Here is a 19,255-nt window from a genome sequence, read left to right on the forward strand (position 1 = left end):
AATTTTGTAAGATTACCATGCAATTTTATGCAAATAATCTTGACTTGTTTTACTATGGTAAGTAAATAATTAAGTAGTTTTATAACACAGGGTGACAATTAAGTCTTAGGACGACTTAAAAACGAAAAGTCACATCCAAATTTGTTATATGTCAAAATTGTCAAATTTATCATCTAACCAAACTGGTCATAGTAAGCTACTTGTTAGTGTACATGATGATCGGATGTCCCTTATGGGGTATGGCCTAGGTATGGCTATAGGGAGTAAGTTGAAAATCTTAAAGGTAAGCATAGGTTGATATGTACATCAAATTAAAGGTCTTATTGAACTTAAAGCAATGCAGCAAACCGGAAAGTTAAATGGGCAACCGATTCAAAAATTGCAGCCGTTCAAAAATGTCTTGAATCTGCCATTTTGAACCCTTAAACGGCTGCAATGTTTTACCCAGTTGTTATTTTGAGCTCAAATTTGCAGTATTGTATTATACTAATAAATACCTTTAATTTAATGTAGATATCAACCTATGCTTACCTTTAAGAAAATAAGCTAATAATACCTTTAAGATACCTAGAATTTTCTTCCGTCTTCTATCAGACACCCCCTGAGAGGTAGCATACAGGGTGAGTTTTAATTGTCCCCCCCCAAATTTTTTCTACATTTTTTCAAATATCAATCCCAGACCACTTCCAAACATTGTTGGGTAGTAAGTACTTCATTTTGACAAGGTGGTCATTTCCGGCCACCATCTTGGATCCACCATATTGGATGCAGAATATTTTTTTCAAATGTAAAGGTGGGGTTGTGACCCATTATTTCGAACTAGATTTTTACCCTGATTACAATGCCGCAAACAGTTTTTAAAAATCTTGATTCATTCTAAAGTTATGAGGCCTTTTTAAAACTTTATTTTTAGCCCCTTTTAACATTGTGCTTGTACAAACTAAGACCATAATCTCAAAATAGTGCTAGATAAAGATAAGTATACACTACCAGTTATTGTAAACCTATTTTCACTTATTTATGACTGATGTATTTTTTTCGGCCGCCATCTTGGATCCGCCATTTTGAAATGTGATAAATTATTTTAAATATGAAGGGTGTGTTGTGACCCATCGTTTCGGATTACTTTTTTAAGCTGAACTCAATTCCATGGTCCATTTTTCATTTTCATATTTTGATTTTGAAATATTAACATTTTTAACAAAAATATTGCAATGTTTCATAAATAAAACTTGATAACAAAAAATTGATTGCGGCATTGAGTTTAGCTTAAAAAAGTAGTTCAAAATTATGGGCCACAACACACCCTTCATATTTAAAATAATTTATCCCATTTCAAAATGGCGGATCCAAGATGGCGGCCGAAAAAATACATCAGTCATAAATAAGTGAAAATAGGTTTACAATAACTGGTAGTGTATACTTATCTTTATCCAGCACTATTTTAAGATTATGGTCTTAGTTTGTAAATGCACAATGTTAAAATGGGCTAAAAATAAAGTTTTAAAAAGGCCTCATAACTTTAGTATGAATCAAGATTTTCTTAAATGGTTTGCGGCATTGTAATCAGAGTAAAAGTCTAGTTCGAAATAATGGGTCACAACCCCACCTTTACATTTGAAAAAAATATTCTGCATCCAATATGGCGGATCCAAGATGGCGGCCGGAAATGACCACCTTGTCAAAATGAAGTACTTACTACCCAACAATGTTTGGAAGTGGTCTGGGATTGATATTTGAAAAAATGTAGAAAAAAGTTGGGGGGGGGGACAATTAAAACTCACCCTGTATAATAGCATTGCAAATTCAATTAATCTTCGGCCAGCTGTCATTTTTTGACTCGATTGTACACTTGAGGTCCAGTTTACGGCATTTGTTTCGTTCAACAAGACATATAATTTGATGCACATATTAACCTATGCTTACATTTAAGATTTTAAACTTATATGAGCCGTCCCGCATAGGTGACATCCGACAACACAAAAAATTACCTCACTATTACCAGTAATAAGCCAAATTTGGTTTTGATATCTCTCTTCGTTTTAAAGTTATAAAGACGTAACTGTCACCCTGTATAAAACTATCATTGATTTAATTCTAAATTGTGTTTATAGCTCCAAATCCAACGGCTAATTCAGTCTTACTTTATAACTCATACGTAAGAAAACATGTTGTTTGTCAAGCCTAGACCTAGAATTTTGCACAACTGATGTTTTCACTGTATTGCATCGAGTGATAAGAGACATTATAGGAAATGCAGTCCAATAGTTTATATGTTGTTCTTTCATTTATTATGCTTTATTATTTTCATATAAGGCAACATTAATCTTAGCACCTAGTATAGCACAGTTTTTCAATCTATTTGATAGTGAAATAAACATGTACAGTAAGTTGATCAATGCATTGAAACACAATTAAAGCCAGGGTAAGCATTAAGCTCTGTGTCAGCTACAGGGTTCGTTTAATTGTCCTTAAACTACTTTTGTACCGCACTACATGTTGCGTAATACATTTCATTACGATAATTTATCAATTAGAGATAGGTTCTTGGTAATTGAAACAAACTGTTTTATAAAATCACTAAAATTTATTAGCCACATTATCACGACAATAAACCTATAATATCCAAGTCAAGAATTATGCATTATTTTAAATGTATTATCAAACATTATATAGTTTTAAAATATAAATCCCATTTTAACATTCATTTTATTTTATTTTTAATGCCCTAAAGAAGAACTAAATCATAAGCCTTTTAGGCCTTTTAGCCTTTTAGGCCATAGGCCTTTTTTTTGTTAACCTTTTTAAAATATAGATCTCGAAAGCTCTGCAGGAAAATAATATTACTTACGCTCCTTGACACTGTCTACAAACTATCTTCAAACTTTTAATCCTACAAAGAACAAGTCTCTCACCTTACTTTAATAAATTCTGGGCTCGTAGACTACTGGATACGAAATAAAAAAGTTTTAATAGAGCTTTTAAAAGCTTCATTATTACTTTTGAAACTTTAACTACGAAGATAAGAAGAGAGTTAAGTCATCGAATATTCAAGAGCTTTTTAAAGTGTTTGCCAAACATTTTTGACAAGTTAAACACCAAGGTATATTTTAGTTCACTTTGTTTTATATATATATATCGTATTTTTTTTAATGTAAAATCGATGAATTTTTAAATTAGCCCGCTACAAAAACCCTTTGTCTACGTGTATACTGTTTCTGCAGGGAACAATGACTATAATTAGTTTTGATGCCTATTAGTATACGAGTAAATATACACAAATTAATGTCACTACTAGATTAACGAGAAACAAATTGACTATACATTTTAGCGAAAAAGGATAAGTGAATTTCAGGTTAGGAGACCCTAAAACATAACATTATTGTTTCGGAGCAGTGCCTCATCATCCCATTATTTTTGGAACATTAACGTTGGAGTTGTGCCTTTGATGTGAACTCTTTTCGTACTAGTGCTTTATGGAGTTTGCTTTTCGAATGTAGACTTTGACCAGGAACCAGCACAGATATTAAGCACACGCTTTAGCAAACACTTCAAAATAAACATAGGCTAAACACAGTCTTCTATCAATACACACAAAATGTCGAAGGTACAAAATGTAGAACCAAATTATAATAAAAGAATTATAAGTGCATTTAGCTTATTTGTGTAATTTTTTTTTTTCAATATTTACAATTCAAATTAGGTATATAACTAAATACCCCCGCCGCAGCAAACCTGCAGACTAAGCGAATTTCAACTTGTCTGATTACATTTTTACTAAAATATTTCCATAAATAAAACATAAGTTATATATTTCCAATTTAAATAACATTAGATTTAACAAGTGCTTAGGTTTGCTGCTACGGGGAAGGTAAAAAGTGTTTTTTGACAATATGTCAATAGTATAGGATGAAATAAATAAATTTGCCAAATTTTATCAACATTATATCCATAAACAAGTAAATTACAACAGTTTCATTTTCTCCATAAGAATAACATGGGAATTTTAAATTACCTTTTTTTTAATTTTCTCCGTGACCGTTAGGCATACAACAGCGCTTCAATATACTAAATTATTTCTTTTTTTAAGCTCTACAAAATGGTTTGGAAAGAAATTGCTAAATTTTAAGTTTTTAGGGTCAAAAATGGGAAAAACCTATTTTTACCCCATAAAACCCCCCATAAACCCCTGTTCCCATGGTCCGATCATGCTGGTTCGCGAACTCGTTCGAATAAACGTAGGTTTACACTTTTGTACCAAATTTCATCAAAATCGGATCATTTTTGCTCGAGTTATCGCGCTAACGGACACATATATAAATATATATATATAAATATATATATATATATATATATATGAATTTGAACGGATGGTGTTTTTGGCCTCTGGGGACCTCAAAACGAAAAAGTAAATCGGTCCCGGGTCTAGGTCTTACCATGAGACCTACGGTAATAGCTTATTCCCTATATGGGAAATTCGCTAAAAGGTCTTAGAAGACAAGAGATGTTGAAATTCAGAAATTAATAATAAATATATATTTTTGTTTTATTTGTTGATCTGCAATAAAATCGTCATCCTTAAAATAACCAAAATATTTTGAAAATGATGTGGTTCTAAGTTATCAAACAAGATTTAAAAAATATTTTACTTTTAACACTTAAATCCGATAATCCGACTGAAAAGTTTTAAAACTTGTTTCACTTAGTCTTAACAGGCTTCGCTTGGGGCAAACATTCAATTCAACATCCACAAACAGCGTTGTTAAGCCTGATGGGTTTCGAGGGCAAAACTTGAAAGTTAACTAAGCATATTTTATTTTTGCTGCTTGCTACTAAATTATATATAATACCTTAATATTATTGGTTTGTTAAACATGCTTAACTTATCAGCTCTTCTGTGCCTTTAAATAAGTGCGTCAACAAATTATAAAGTTCAGAATATTAATCTTCGTGTAGGCTAATCGATAGAATGTAATTTCATCTACTGATCTTCAATTCTAACAACTTTCTTGGGGTGTAAGAGTGCAAGGAAATCATTTACTTTCTTAGCAATTCATAGTTGTATAACTTCATATCCCCTGTTAATCACTTTTCTGTACGACTGTCTCTTTAAACTTTAAAAAATAAAAGGACTCTTTCTGTCAATTATGGCTAAGTTTTAACTTATTCAATCACCTACCACCAAACAAGAGTCAAATATTGATCCTAAGATATTTATATTACTCTTAAGACAAAGGTAAAATTTAAGTCTTCGAAATATGACATTTTTAAAGTTTCCATATCTTGCTGTCCAATTTGGCTAATATTTATGTAATTAAAATACCTACTTCCCAAGATGGGAGAAATATTGGTTATTTTAGTGCAATTATATTACACTCCTAAGATGAATAGGAAATTTAAGTCTTCAGAGCACAGAATGCAATTTAGTACGGGTTTTCTTTATATTTATATCAGCGGTATTAAAAGAGGAAATAATCTGAACAACCCTTACTAGTGTAATGTGTTTTGAATGTATCATGTTTATATTTATGCTTTCATGGTTAACACTCATAACCATTTTGATACTGTAATAGCAGGAAGTGTGGTTGAAAACACTTCTCCGTTTAATTAATTAAAGCATGAGTAATTATGCAGTTTAATTAAAGCTCACAGATTGATTAGTTACGGATACGTTCGCAGGACCAATTAATTTATATTTCTGTAATTATGTTTAATATATGGGTTTTTATAACGATATATGACGTTCTCATTTGGTAAATAATAGAATCATATAGTTTTAACAATCTTGTGTTTTTTTAGAGCCTTATTTGATGGAGGGAGATTCATATGACCTAAGAGTTTTTTTGTTTTTTTTTGCCTAAAAGTTGCTTTTAGATGCTCAAGGTTGCAAAAACCACAAATCGTTTAATTCTCCACGTATAAAATCAAAACCATACCCAAATTAGTTTTGAAGTATTTCCTTTATGTTTTCATACTTATTATATGAACTAGTGTGTAATGGGAAGCGCTCAAGATTAACGGTCTTTTTATTTCGAAGATGGTAGACAACACTCTGCAAATTACACATTAAGGTACGTTTTGCTTGGAGCGACAGGTGCGACGGTCGCGCAGCGACAGTCGCCGAGCTTAAAAGTCAGGCGTGTCATATGTAAATATATAAAATGCCAATTATTAAAGTAATGTGTTAAGAAGAGGCTATTCAAATATTAATGGAGTATATAATGTATTTGTTATTTTCTTTTCATTTACAATACAATCAACAAAATATAATTTTCACTCTGTGAGGAGGTTGTTTATAACACTGATTTCCAATTCATGTTATGCTTGTGTAGGCTACTACAGTACAATTGAGTAATTTTATTACATTTTGGCTTGTGACATGGCAGTTTTGGAATTATACTCATAACAAATTACTAGGCCTGTAAAGAATACTTTATTGTTAAGTTTTACCTGTTTTACTAAGTGAATTTATCGAATTTATTTAGTGACTATATACTTAGTGCGCACTTTTGAGGTTAGGTGCACTGACGGTACCATGTCTCTTAACGCCAGGAAGAAGAAGTTGTCGCTCCAAGCAAAACCGTCTACCACCCCGCGACTGCCGCTCGGCGACAGTCGCTGCGCGACCGTCGCACCTGTCGCTCCAAGCAAAGCGTACCTTTAAAGGTTATAGCTATATACTACCTTTGTGTTAGTTTAAGTTGGTTTTAATGGTAAAGCTAGACTTCGGCAAACAAACTGTGTGTTTTGGCTATTTCAGACTTAAAAGTGAAAAAAAAAACAGTAGTCACAGAACTCAGTCTAACCATGAAAGTTACTTTCTTATAGGTAAATCCGCTAAAATGATAATACAACTTAAATTGGAAACCATTACTCAACAAGTTAACGAGTTTTATCTCTTAGCGAGGTAAAATAGTAAAGAGATAACGATGTTCCAAAAAAGGGTCAGTTCAGCCCAGGTGGACTATCAGACCGGGAATGGGTTAAGAGTGGATTAAATGGTAACCAGCAGGAACAAAGGATTAGAACCTTACCACAAAACAGATAATACAAAGTGTTTCTCTGTTCCAAACAAGAATGGATATTTTAATGTACCTACTTCAGTTAAGCTGAAAGGCTCTTAAATTTGCATTGAATGAGTTAAAAACAGCAACGTGTAGAAATTAGTTTGTAATAGGTTTACTAGAGCTTTGTAACAGGGAAAGGTCTTAGGATTTTGAAACATAACTTTTTAAGAGGCTTAAAAACTGCTAATGCTAAAAATAGTTGTGAATTTGTATACGACATAAATATAGAAAATACAACTGCCATCATCATTTAATAAGTAAACATAGTATTTTTTATATTAAAATTATGAGAGCCTGGACAGATGGACAGACAAGATTAGGGATATAGATATCCTGAGTACTTGGATTAAGTACAAGATGTATTCTAGATACGTTTTCAAGCAAATATTGTTCGGGTTGAGTTTTTTTTAACTTTTTTCCCCTTTCCAAAAGGTCAGCAAAACGTATTACAGTGTAGGGTAATAAACAAGCGTTACATTTTAGAGACACATAAAACAAAAGTAGTAAAAACAATGAGAATGTATATAACAATTTATAAGAACAGAACTAATTTTACTTTATGGTGATTAATATACTTATAGCCATGGTTGAATTTACGATTGCATTACCACACTAATGAAAATGCAAAACCATATGTAATAAACTTTACTGCACAATTACGTGAATAGTTTCAGTAAACATGGTTAAATTTTATTATTGTCGTAAACAACCATGACAAATATAGACTTTAATTCAGGCTGACACGATAACATTTTTGCTGAAATGTGCAACTTTTAAAATTTAATCTCTTAAATTATCATAACTGCTTGTTATACAATAGAATACCTTAATGTTATAAATAATAATTTAAATGTCAGGCTTCTATTTTATCGTTACGTTAATAACTAATATAGATTCTTCATATCTAAGAAGCTCTCAATTATAATTTGATTTATATATACAATAATTAGTCATATAACCATGTACATTAGTTTTAACGGATGGAGTTTTTGGTCTCTGACGACATCAGAACGAAAAAGTAAATCGGTCCCGGGTCCAGGTTTTACCGTGAGACCGATGGTAATAGCATGTTCCCAATATGAGAAATTCGCTAAAAGGAAAACAATAATATTGAAAAATGAAATTATGCATCGTTATAAACTCACCCGGCTAATACAATGAAGAAATCAAGTCGATTCCATGAGTCTGCGAGATACGTGCCTTTCCCATAAACTCCCATAGCTATCATCTTGATGGACATCTCCAGAGCGAAGAAGGCGAAGATGAAGTCATCGAACATCTGAAAATGATAAAATATAGGTTATTGAAGAACAAGTCATACATCCTGGAGTTATAAAAGATCGTAGACGTTAAAAAAACACGAAAGTGTCTGTATTTCAGAAGTTGAAGAACGTTGATCAAAAACGCTGAAACTATCATAGAAGTTTTCATTTAAGGAAATCAAAAAACATCGATTAACACTAAATATGTAAGATTGATGAAATATAGCAGTAGAGTGTTTAATTAATTGTTGTCAGGAATCAACCAACATCGACTATGAACGAGCATACTGAGTTCCACTTTCCAAAAGAACATTATTATTTGTCAACTCTCCTTAACTATTTTTATATGAGTGGATGAAATAATGAACATTTTCCAATAACATTTTACAAAAGGCAGGCAGATTGATTGCTATGCAATAAAAACGAATTATAATAATTTTGAAATCTAGCAATACCGTATAAAGAGCAAAAGCGTTCAATTTCAGCTAAGCTGAATTTTCCGATTGTAATAAAAATCATTTTAGGTTTATATTTACAACTGGCCACACTATTATGGTAAAGTAGGACCAATTTTATTTACAACAACATTTTATTTCATTTTTCGTGTATTAAAAAACACGGGTTTCTCAGTTTTAAATATTCTATAATATACATAAATATTTAAATCTCCTGCATTTCTACATAAATATAATCAATGACAAACTTTAAATAAGGAAATAGATATTATTAGATTAAACAAAACTAACCTATGCTTGAGTTATTCTATCCCTTAAGGCAGTTTTTACTTGATTTAAAAAGTACATTTGAATCCCTTATTACTCTCTAACATCGTCATTTTGTTATTATCCAACATAAAGATTTTGATGGAAGCATTTAATCAATAGACAGTCCAAAGACCAATTACGCCTGGATCGAGACTCAACCTCGCTAGGATTGAATCAGTAAACCTAAAATTTGAATGCAAGCTATAACCATTCAGCTATTTAAACAACTTTAGTTGTAACTAAAATTATCGAAACAAATTAAGATTTTTTAGTTTATAAGCGAAAAAAATTACAGTTTATTTAAATATGTACCAAAATTTTACTGCGAGTTTGTAACAAGCGACGATATGTCGGGAACGTTTAGTTGAAGAGCTGCTAACGAGTCGCAGTCAAATCGTTGATGGCTGCGATTACAACAGCGTGATCCGCATACTAACATCTGGCGGCTGAATTATTACGTCAGCCCATCTATCAACCTGAATAATGGGTATATCAAAGAATTTAAATTTACGTAGTGGAAGGGTTTTTAATGTTGTTTCAACAACGTTTATTAAGAAACATGTTCGAAAGCAAGGACAGTTGATTTAATAAAGGAAGAATGGTAGATTTAACCAATATCATCGTTGAGCCTTTTAAAATTATTTAGGTAACTTTCTAAATACGTCCAAAAAATAAGTGAATTATTAACGATTACAAAAATGTAAAGTAAAAGTGGTTCACATGAGTTGAATAATGTAGTACAATTACACTACAATGTACAATGTACATTGTATATGCCTAAACCTACCATGTCACGTCGTGTGTCTACTGTCATCAGTAACCAAACCTCACTCAGTAGTCACTGTGACAAACATGGTTAGTGTATCTTATTGTATGGGATACATCAACATCAAACCAATGGAACTGTCATGTGACTTGTAGATCTTATTTAACCCTCTACAAAAGTGTAAGGAATTCTTTTTCGGTATAAAGTAAGGGAAAAGATTATTGTGAGAAAAGCAAAAAAGTGTTAACAATTTTAAAGATTTTTCAAAATATCCCCATCCTCTTTTTTCTACAGGGTCTTCGAGGTCCAAAACTTGAGAAAATCAGAAAAAAATTGAATTATCAGTCTTAAACAACATTCCCAAGATTCTTATTAACTTCGGACCTTTTTCCATCTAGTAATAAATTCCATGCAGATCTTTTGAGCTAGAAATATTAGATTGATACATTATTGTTATAGTTGGATTGTACCGATATTTTTAGCTTTAAATGCTTAATATTTTCAAATTTTAAGAATTGTATGCTGGACTTAAACGGCAGATATGGGCAATTAATATTGGGTTAACTTATAAATTCTAATACATGGCAAAATTTTAAAAGTTCAAATTTGAGTTAATAAAAACAAACACTTTTTTGATCAAATATGAAAAGTATGTGTTCTATTAAAAGTCAAACTGACAATATTTCTATCAGAAATCACATATGGTTTTATAGCACTTTTTCTGGCAATTTCACAAATTTAATCTATTATAGCTACCACACATGTTGTAAATGAATTGGAAACTCATTTTCCTCCTAATCTAGTAGGTAACCTTAAAGCTTATACAGGGTGTCCCGGAACTCTCTACCAATATTTTAGGGCATTGTTCCTGGGTAAGAAACATATCTAAATATCATATTTAAATTGTCCGGAAGTCCTTAGTTACTCAGATAGCCGCCATTTTGTTTTTTTCACTTATTAATTTTTTTCTGAAAATTGGTTAAACATACGAAGTTGAAACTTTGCACAAACATTTATGACAACTAGAAAAAGCTAGAAAAAAAATTATGACGATTTTTCAAATTCATAAAACAAAATGGCGGCTGTTTAAAATTTTGTTTCTTAAATTACTCGAAAAACGTTGATTTTACAAAAATAGTACAAGAATAACTTTTTTAAGGCAATTTTATTACAAATCTATCGACACCTTAATCTTTAAGATCGGACGAGTATTAACTGAGATATGGCAGTTTTAGTGATACGTGACCGCCGGATATTAGTTGCAGCGCATGCTAAAAGCGGTCACGTATCACTAAAACTGCCATATATCAGTTATTACTCGTCCGATCTTAAAGATTAAGGTGTCGATCGATTTGTAATAAAATTGCCTTAAAAAAGATATCCTTGTAAAATATTTGTAAAATCAACGGTTTTCGAGTAATTTAAGAAACAAAATTTTTAACAGCCGCCATTTTGTTTTATGAATTTGAAAAATCGTCATAATTTTTTTGTAGCTTTGTCTAGTTGTCACAAATGTTTTTGAAAAGTTTCAACTTCGTATGTTTAACCAATTTTCAGAAAAAATTAATAAGTGAAAAAAACAAAATGGCGGCTATCTGAGTAAATAAGGACTTCCGGACAATTTAAATATGATATTTAGATATGTTTCTTACCCAGGAACAATGCCCTAAAATATTGGTAGAGAGTTCCGGGAAGTATAGCTTCAGGTTAATTGTTAGATATTCTATGAAATAAACTATAACATGAAATGAGATTGATGACGTACATAAGTCTAACACTCTACGCAATGGATGACATGAACGATCAAATAATGCGGTGAAACTGCTGGTACAATTGATCAATTCTATTTAACCATAACATTGAAATCCCTAAAACTTGTAGTCGATACGGTTACAAGCAAAATGTATCTCTCAGTATAAATTCAAACAAACCAAGTCCCGGTGGATCGTAAGTGAATCAGCTGTTTACATTATTAAGGGGAAAACCTCCGCAACGTAACCTCCCTACCAAGTTTCAAGCCTTATTTATGTTTCATGTAACTACGAAAACGCCATTGGAAATTAAAGAAATGCTCAAAACAATATTTTACAACGAAACTGAAAGGTTTTTACAGTTATGGCTATTCATTCAATAATTGCGCTAGTATGTGCTTTTCATTAATATTTTAATGTTTTTCAATCTTAAACATTTTACTTGTAAGATTCAAATAGTTAAGGTTAAATAGTTAAGGTTCAAAACTAAAGCTGACTGCTAGTACTAGTGATGTGTTTGATTAAGCAAATTTTCACGTGCGTGAAAAAAATATTTCCGCATTATGTAAAAAAACATCCTTGGCACAAGTTTAATTAACTAGAGAAACGTCATTGATTTGCTTATTGACTTTTAGTTTCTTAATAATCCTAGCAGAAGCTTTATCAAAAATGTTTCTTTATTTTATGTTCAGCTAATGACGTTAATCAATTCAAAGGTCAACGTTTACTTTGGAAAAACTATCCTAAAATAATTAAAAATCAACTGAAATCACCCCACGCAAGTCCGAGGTGTGAAAAACACATTAAAGCAGACGCCTTATTATTATTTTTTGAATAAGAAGTCCACTTGCACTATCCAAAGTCAATAATAATAAAAATGTATGGAAATCACTTGTACAATGATCCTACGCACTAATAATACATCTACGACAAAAATGGAGAAGCAGTTTCTAAACCAAAGCTTGGTCCCCAAGTACTATCGAGTCAACAGCTTGTCTTTGATTGTTTGTACAGTGCCTGTAACTACAAAGCTAACAGAGAATGAACCTACACCTCATTGATATGCAGAAACAGAGACCTTAGCTAACAAGGGTAATCACTTTGCCAACAAGAACTGTAAGGGAATCACTGCTTAATACGTGGAATATGACGTTGTCGATGAATTACGAAGCGATCATGTAAAGCAACCCTACATAATGCATATTGTTGTTGTCTAATGAAATGTTAGTGAAGTTCTTTCGTGGAAACAGATGTGTTTTGTACTTTTATATGTTGATATTAAAGCTTAATTTGATGAATTGGTCAGTTTATATCTTTGCCTAAACGTATACACTAATATAATAGTTTCCATTTAAATGTATGGTTGTACAAAGTTTTAGAATTTAAGAGAATCAGTAATATCAAGACATGTAATAGGTACTTTGTTGTAAAAAGCTAATTCTTTCTTACAACAAAAACTTAGACATCCTATACTGTAAGGACGGATTGTAACAAAGCATGTGTGATGTCCCTATAAACCTACAGGTACAGTATAACACTTCAAAAATAGCAACTGTTTGATAGGCCCATCCAACTATGCCTATCTTTATTTAAAACTAAAATGTTCTTAGATAGTTATATAATTTTTACTGTGATGTCCAAAATTAATTTTGTATACTAGTGTTTGACCAAATAATAGTTAAGATAATGTAAGAAAAAATTACAGAACAAAGTATTCAGTGCTGGTGTTTAAAAGTTTCAACTTGCTTGTTTATCAGAGGAGGTTATCTATTAAAACGTTAATCAAAAGTTTTTTATATCAACAAAATGTTGCACAAAGTACAGTAGAAGATTGAGTGTGAGCAAATAAATTAATGGTTCCTAAAATGACAGTAAGATCCTTAATAGCACTCTCAGACACCTTTGTTTGCGGTTTTTGCTAAAAGGAACGCGTGAACTGGAGTCTCTAGAACAATACCTTTGTTCTGTTCCTTGATTCCTTCTATTAATCTCGTTAATGGTGGCGTTCCAACAAAAAAGCAGCGCTGGGAAACCCTACATTAAATACAATATCAAAGAAAAATGGAATCATAAATTCTTATTTATTTAGAAAATAGAAGTAATATAATCCGAAAACTAAATAGTAATCTATTTGAATGTTCGGTCTCTACTTTAAATGTTTGTTATACAAATTATTTTGCTGCACAATTTTTTTTTAACACCCTTACTGTTAAATCTCAGAGTAGTTTCAGGAAAGCTTGAAACTATGGGCAGTAATTGCAATAATAAAAAAGGAATATCTCACGGATCAATAGCATATAGCATTCGAGGTGTTTCAAATTGTAATTCAAAAATATGTTCAGTAAACGAATAGACTGATCAGAAAGAGACATTGATATATAAACTAATGTTCTCAATAGTATCATGAGTTTTGGTCTCTAGGACATTGAAATGAAGAAGTAAATCGGTCCCGGGTCTAGGTATTATCGTGCAACCAACTGCAATAGATACTTCTTCTATAGGAGAATATTGGAGAATGTATCAGCTGTTCCTGATCATTTGGCTTTAAATAAATGATCCTGACTAATGAAACCGCGGATCTTAGTCATTAACAAAGCTACACAGGTCATCACACGCCATTCTACACTCATCCTTCACTCATATTTGGGTTAAAATACGCACCTAGGTGGCGTCCCCATCTCAATGATTGATAATTGATAATTGATTGCCTACAGTTTTCTTCTGTAGTAAGATGTAATGTAACGTTCAGGTTTTAGGTGCTGAGACTTACAGTCGTTATTTCTATTAGGTGAATAAGAAAACTTCCTCAACTAATAAACCTGATAACATTAATTTCAGTCATGATAACAATTGGTTTACGCACAAAACCGTAATTATATCTGCTATATTCAAGTTTACATTATGCCTGATTGAAATGATAGAATACAAGCTGAAAGCAGTTCTAGGAAAGCAGAGGCGAGGTTGAACAAAAGGATTGATGCTTTGCCCTAGAACCCCTTTGTTTTCATCTTTATAGGAACTGACATAGTCCTGAATGGTAAACGAACACCTTATTGTCAGATAACATTTGCATTTTTATTGTTGAACATTGGATATCTAGAATTAATTGATAAGGCAATTTTATTTTTTTTTAGGGGTTGCTGGTACTCTGGGATAATTCGATTTCAGTTTTCATATTGTGATAGACTGAAATATGTATTTGAACGTAGTGATGTCAATACTTTATCACACTTGCATAACCCTAAAATCTGAATATAGAGACCCAGCAAAATGTCTACTTTGAATATGTTTCATATGTTATTTGTTTAGAAATTAATAAAACTATTGCTTTGCTCAATTGGAGTTATTTCATTTACCTCAATAAGTTATTTCCGATTCACGAGACTTAAAACTATACATGTAAAATTCTCATAGTTATTGAACCAAACATATTCGTAAAGCTACAATCATTATATTAATTTAAATAATTATAGGTGAGACCTCGCCCCGTGGACGAAAACTGGATCAAAAGTATGGGTTGTGCAAACTTCTCTAATTTCACCTCACGCTCTAAATAAAACGTGATTGGAATTTCTTCCATTTGTTTTAATTTACTGGTAATTTTTAGTATTATTTCTTCGCCAACATGGCAATCCATAGAGCCCATGTAAATTTTTTAAGATTGTAAATTCATTTTTTGTCATTTTTTGGGCCTATTTTTATTTATAAAGGGATTCTGCACATCTACAGGAAATTATCTTTCATTTGGTACCAACCACGTGTACCTAATTCGGTCCAGTTTTTTTTATGGCCAGACTAGCTGTCATAAGTTTTGCAAAGGTTTTTTAGTACATACGATTAATAGGACAAACAAGGTCTAGGACACAATGAAATATTTAGTGCACAGTAATCGAAATCAAACTCAAGAAAAATATCACAACTAAGAGGATATTTTTTTAACAATAAACCATTTAAATAAATAAATTAGCATAAACAAATATTTCCCCTTATATTAGCTCCTGGGTTTTACGAGAAACAAGGTGGTTCAATATTATGTATCCAAACAAAATCAAACTGAAGGAGTTTGGCTACCAAGGGTCAGACCAATATCGAATACATCACAACAATACAGTATCAATATCACAGCAATATCGTTATCAAAACAATATCGTTACTGTCAAACATAGCTTCTGACAACTGAATATGATTTGTCAACATTTCTCTTCCTCCTTCAAGAAATTGGTTCTATTATTGTCCGACACCGATATGATCCTTTATTTTTAAATCCACTCCTACCACATTTTAATGTGTAACATTTCTACTTTTAGAACTTTCGTGAATTTGTTTTTGCCAGTTTTACAAATATAGAGCAATTATTTATGGTAATGTTTTCGTAACTATTTTGTTTGATTGTATTTATTTTATTTAACTCAAAAAGCTAATCCTCAATCCATGAGCCTTTAAACTACATTAAGTTTCTATATTAAGTTCTATATTAAGTTTTTACATTTAAGTTTCGCCCTCTTAGTTATTTTAACAAAACATTGTCGTGATTCTACAACAAACTGCTAATTATAAGATTTAGAGTTTCCTTTTAGGACAGACAAGGTCCAGTACACAAGGACATTTTAGTGCACAATAAACGAAATCAAACTCAAGAAAAATATTTCGCCTAAGATGGATTGTTTTTTTTTTTTTTTCAAACAATAATCCATTTATATCAACTAATAAACAGTGGTTCGGATTCCACTATAAACTGTAGGTCCCTTAGTTGCCATTGGCTGTATGGGCTGTTAATTAACAGCTGTGTCTAAGGAACAATTCGGCTTAGTTACTAACAAGAATACAAGATCACGCCACTCATCTCCATTTATACTTGGCTTAAAATACCTAAATTTGAATGGTCGCCATTTCATAAGAAAGTATTAACTTAAAAAACTTTTTTGTCTTAATTATTTATTACACAGGGTGTTTCAGTAAAACGTAGCTATGCTTCAGATTAAGATTCTACATGCAAAAATAAGTCGAAAATGTAGAATAACATGTTTTTATTTCGGCTTAGTTTAACCGTAATCCGCCATTTTGTATTTTTTTTATAATTTATAACTCAAAAGCCTTTGGAGATATTTTTACGAAACTATCTACAGCTATAAATAAATCTACAGCTATAAACATTCTTTTAAAATATCTTTGATCAGGCTCATCGAATTTCAAAATGACGGCCATTTAAATTTGTTGGATCAAATTCCATGAAAACCAAAAACTAAATTTTGAAACACATGATTTAAATCCCTTTTCATTACAACTCGAATGACACTTTATTTGCAAAAATCGGATAGTAAATAAGAAAGTTATGTAACTTTTATAATGTTTTTGTCACTAGTTTCTATAGAATTTAACTTTGTGATTTTAAAATGACCGCCATTTTGATAATTATTATTACTAATAAAAGTTACATAAGTTTTTTATTTATCATCCAATTTTCGCAAATAAAGGGTCATTCGATTTGTAATAAAAAGGACTTTAATTAATGTGCTACAAAACTTTGTTTTAATTGCTGGTTTTCGTGGAACTTGACTTTAAACATTTTAATGGCCACCATTTTAAAATTCGATGAACCTGATCAAAGATATTTTGGAGAATGTACATAGTTGCAGACTTCAAGTTTATACAAAGTTTCATAATAATATATCCAAAGGATTTTGAGCTATAAATTATTAAAAAAAAAAAATACAAAATGGCCGATTAAGGCTAAACTAAGCCGAAATCGAAAAAGTTATCCAACATTTTCGACTTATTTTTTCATGTTTATATATAATATATTTATATATAATATATTTTTATATAATATATTTATATATAATATATTTTTATATAATATATTTATATATAATATATTTATAAATAATATATTTATATATAATGTATTTATATATAATATATTTATAAATAATATATTTATATATAATGTATTTATATATAATATATTGATAGGCATGCACTGTGGATGCGATACTCCCTGGTGTGGATTAACGTCCGCACGAGTGAGTACTACGACTATCCGCAGTACTATCCTGATAATTAGACCAATTCGTATATACCAAGGAAAAATGTGGCTTGGATTCCACTATAAACTGTAGGTCCCTTAGTTGCCATTAGCTGTATGGGCTATTAATTAACAGCTGTGTCTAAAGATTGTCGGCCTTAGTCACTAACAAGACTACAAGATCGCGCCACTCATCCTACACTCATCTCCATTCATACTTGGCTTAAAATACCTACTATGTATGGTCGCCATTTCATTGAACAGTATTTAACAGTATTAACATCTAGAATCTGAATCTGCATAGCCCGCTACGCTTTACTAAAACACCCTGTATAGCTCATTGATTTATGAAAGCTGTAGGTTAAATGCTTGGTATTAAAAGAAGAACTAAAAACATACGAAGAAGGTAGATGTTATGTAACAAAAAAATCAAACTCAAGGAGTGGCCACCAAGGGTCAAACCAATATCAGGTGTGTCACAACATACAATATCAATATCACAACAATATCGTTACTGTCAAACATAGCTTCGGACAATCGAATATGATTTGTCAACATTTCTCTTCCTCCTTCACGGTATTGGTTTGATCATTATCTGACACCAAAACGAACCCTTTCAAATAAATCCACAACTTTCCCATTTTTCAGAGAACATAATGTAAGACCTTTATGTTATAAACCAATGTTATAATAATTTAAAATGAATAACTGAAGCATCATTTTAAACGTCTTACGAAAACAAATTGTAGACAGAGAGTGTATACAAATATGTCTTATCTATATAATTAATTTAAAAATAAATGTTTTTCTTTGTTTCGAAATATTTTCTAACAGTCCCCATGGGGAGCATTGTAGCAGAAAAACATGGCGTGTAAAAAGGAAGGTACAATATGGCGTGAACCCTGTATTCCGGAAAAAGACATATTTCATTGTCAAAAACAAACCCCGCGTCAGCGTTTTGCAAAACATGATCAAACCTTTGTCCAGAACTGAACGTTTTTTGGACATTATGTTATCACTCTATCGTATTTCTACCATAAAATGAATACAAAATGATGATTTTATAACTGCAACCGTCACCTACTGGATATAAAAATATGAAAATCTAAGTATGAACCCTGGGGGGTTTATCGTTACGTATTTTGTATCTATTAGATATACATTATTATTATTCTTAAGTATTTACTATTTTATTATATTTATATACGCATTAAAAACTATTAAACCATATTAATACGTCACATTGTTTCAGATATGTTAAATCATTTGTGTTCATGATGTACACACATTATTTTCGTCAGATTATTTTCTGTTAAGCTTTAGATTGTTGTATTTTTTATAAATTAGCACAACAGGATTCACTGTAAGATTAGTAAAATCTTGTATTCAATGCACAATTTAACTCTTGTAGTTGAACAACAATTATATAGCATAATTAATATAATGATGATCGTATATGATTTAATCTTAGATGGGCTTGGCTTCTAAGTATGATGAATTAACTAATTCAAGGTACGAGGCTTTTCAAATAAGTCATAAGTCGTTTATTCAGCAAAATTAACATAAAATGCATTAGCTACGTCAACAAAACAAAATAAAATACAATGTTTACATAACAAA

At 31.2% G+C, this 19,255-nt stretch overlaps 1 protein-coding gene across 1 annotated transcript in view; it reads right to left on the reverse strand.

The window, feature by feature from the left end:
* Positions 1-19,255, reverse strand: part of LOC129000314 (voltage-dependent T-type calcium channel subunit alpha-1G-like) — a 167,071-nt gene that overhangs the window by 123,494 nt on the left and 24,322 nt on the right. The window contains exon 2 of the mRNA XM_054427276.1: positions 8,213-8,346. Coding sequence (XP_054283251.1) covers positions 8,213-8,346 — 134 coding nt within the window. The remainder of the gene's footprint in view (positions 1-8,212; positions 8,347-19,255) is intronic.

The sequence above is a fragment of the Macrosteles quadrilineatus genome, unplaced genomic scaffold (genome assembly GCF_028750875.1).
Source record: "Macrosteles quadrilineatus isolate MER2022 unplaced genomic scaffold, UCM_ALF_1.0 Scaffold_8__2_contigs__length_117827958, whole genome shotgun sequence".
Taxonomy (NCBI): Eukaryota; Metazoa; Arthropoda; class Insecta; order Hemiptera; family Cicadellidae; genus Macrosteles; species Macrosteles quadrilineatus.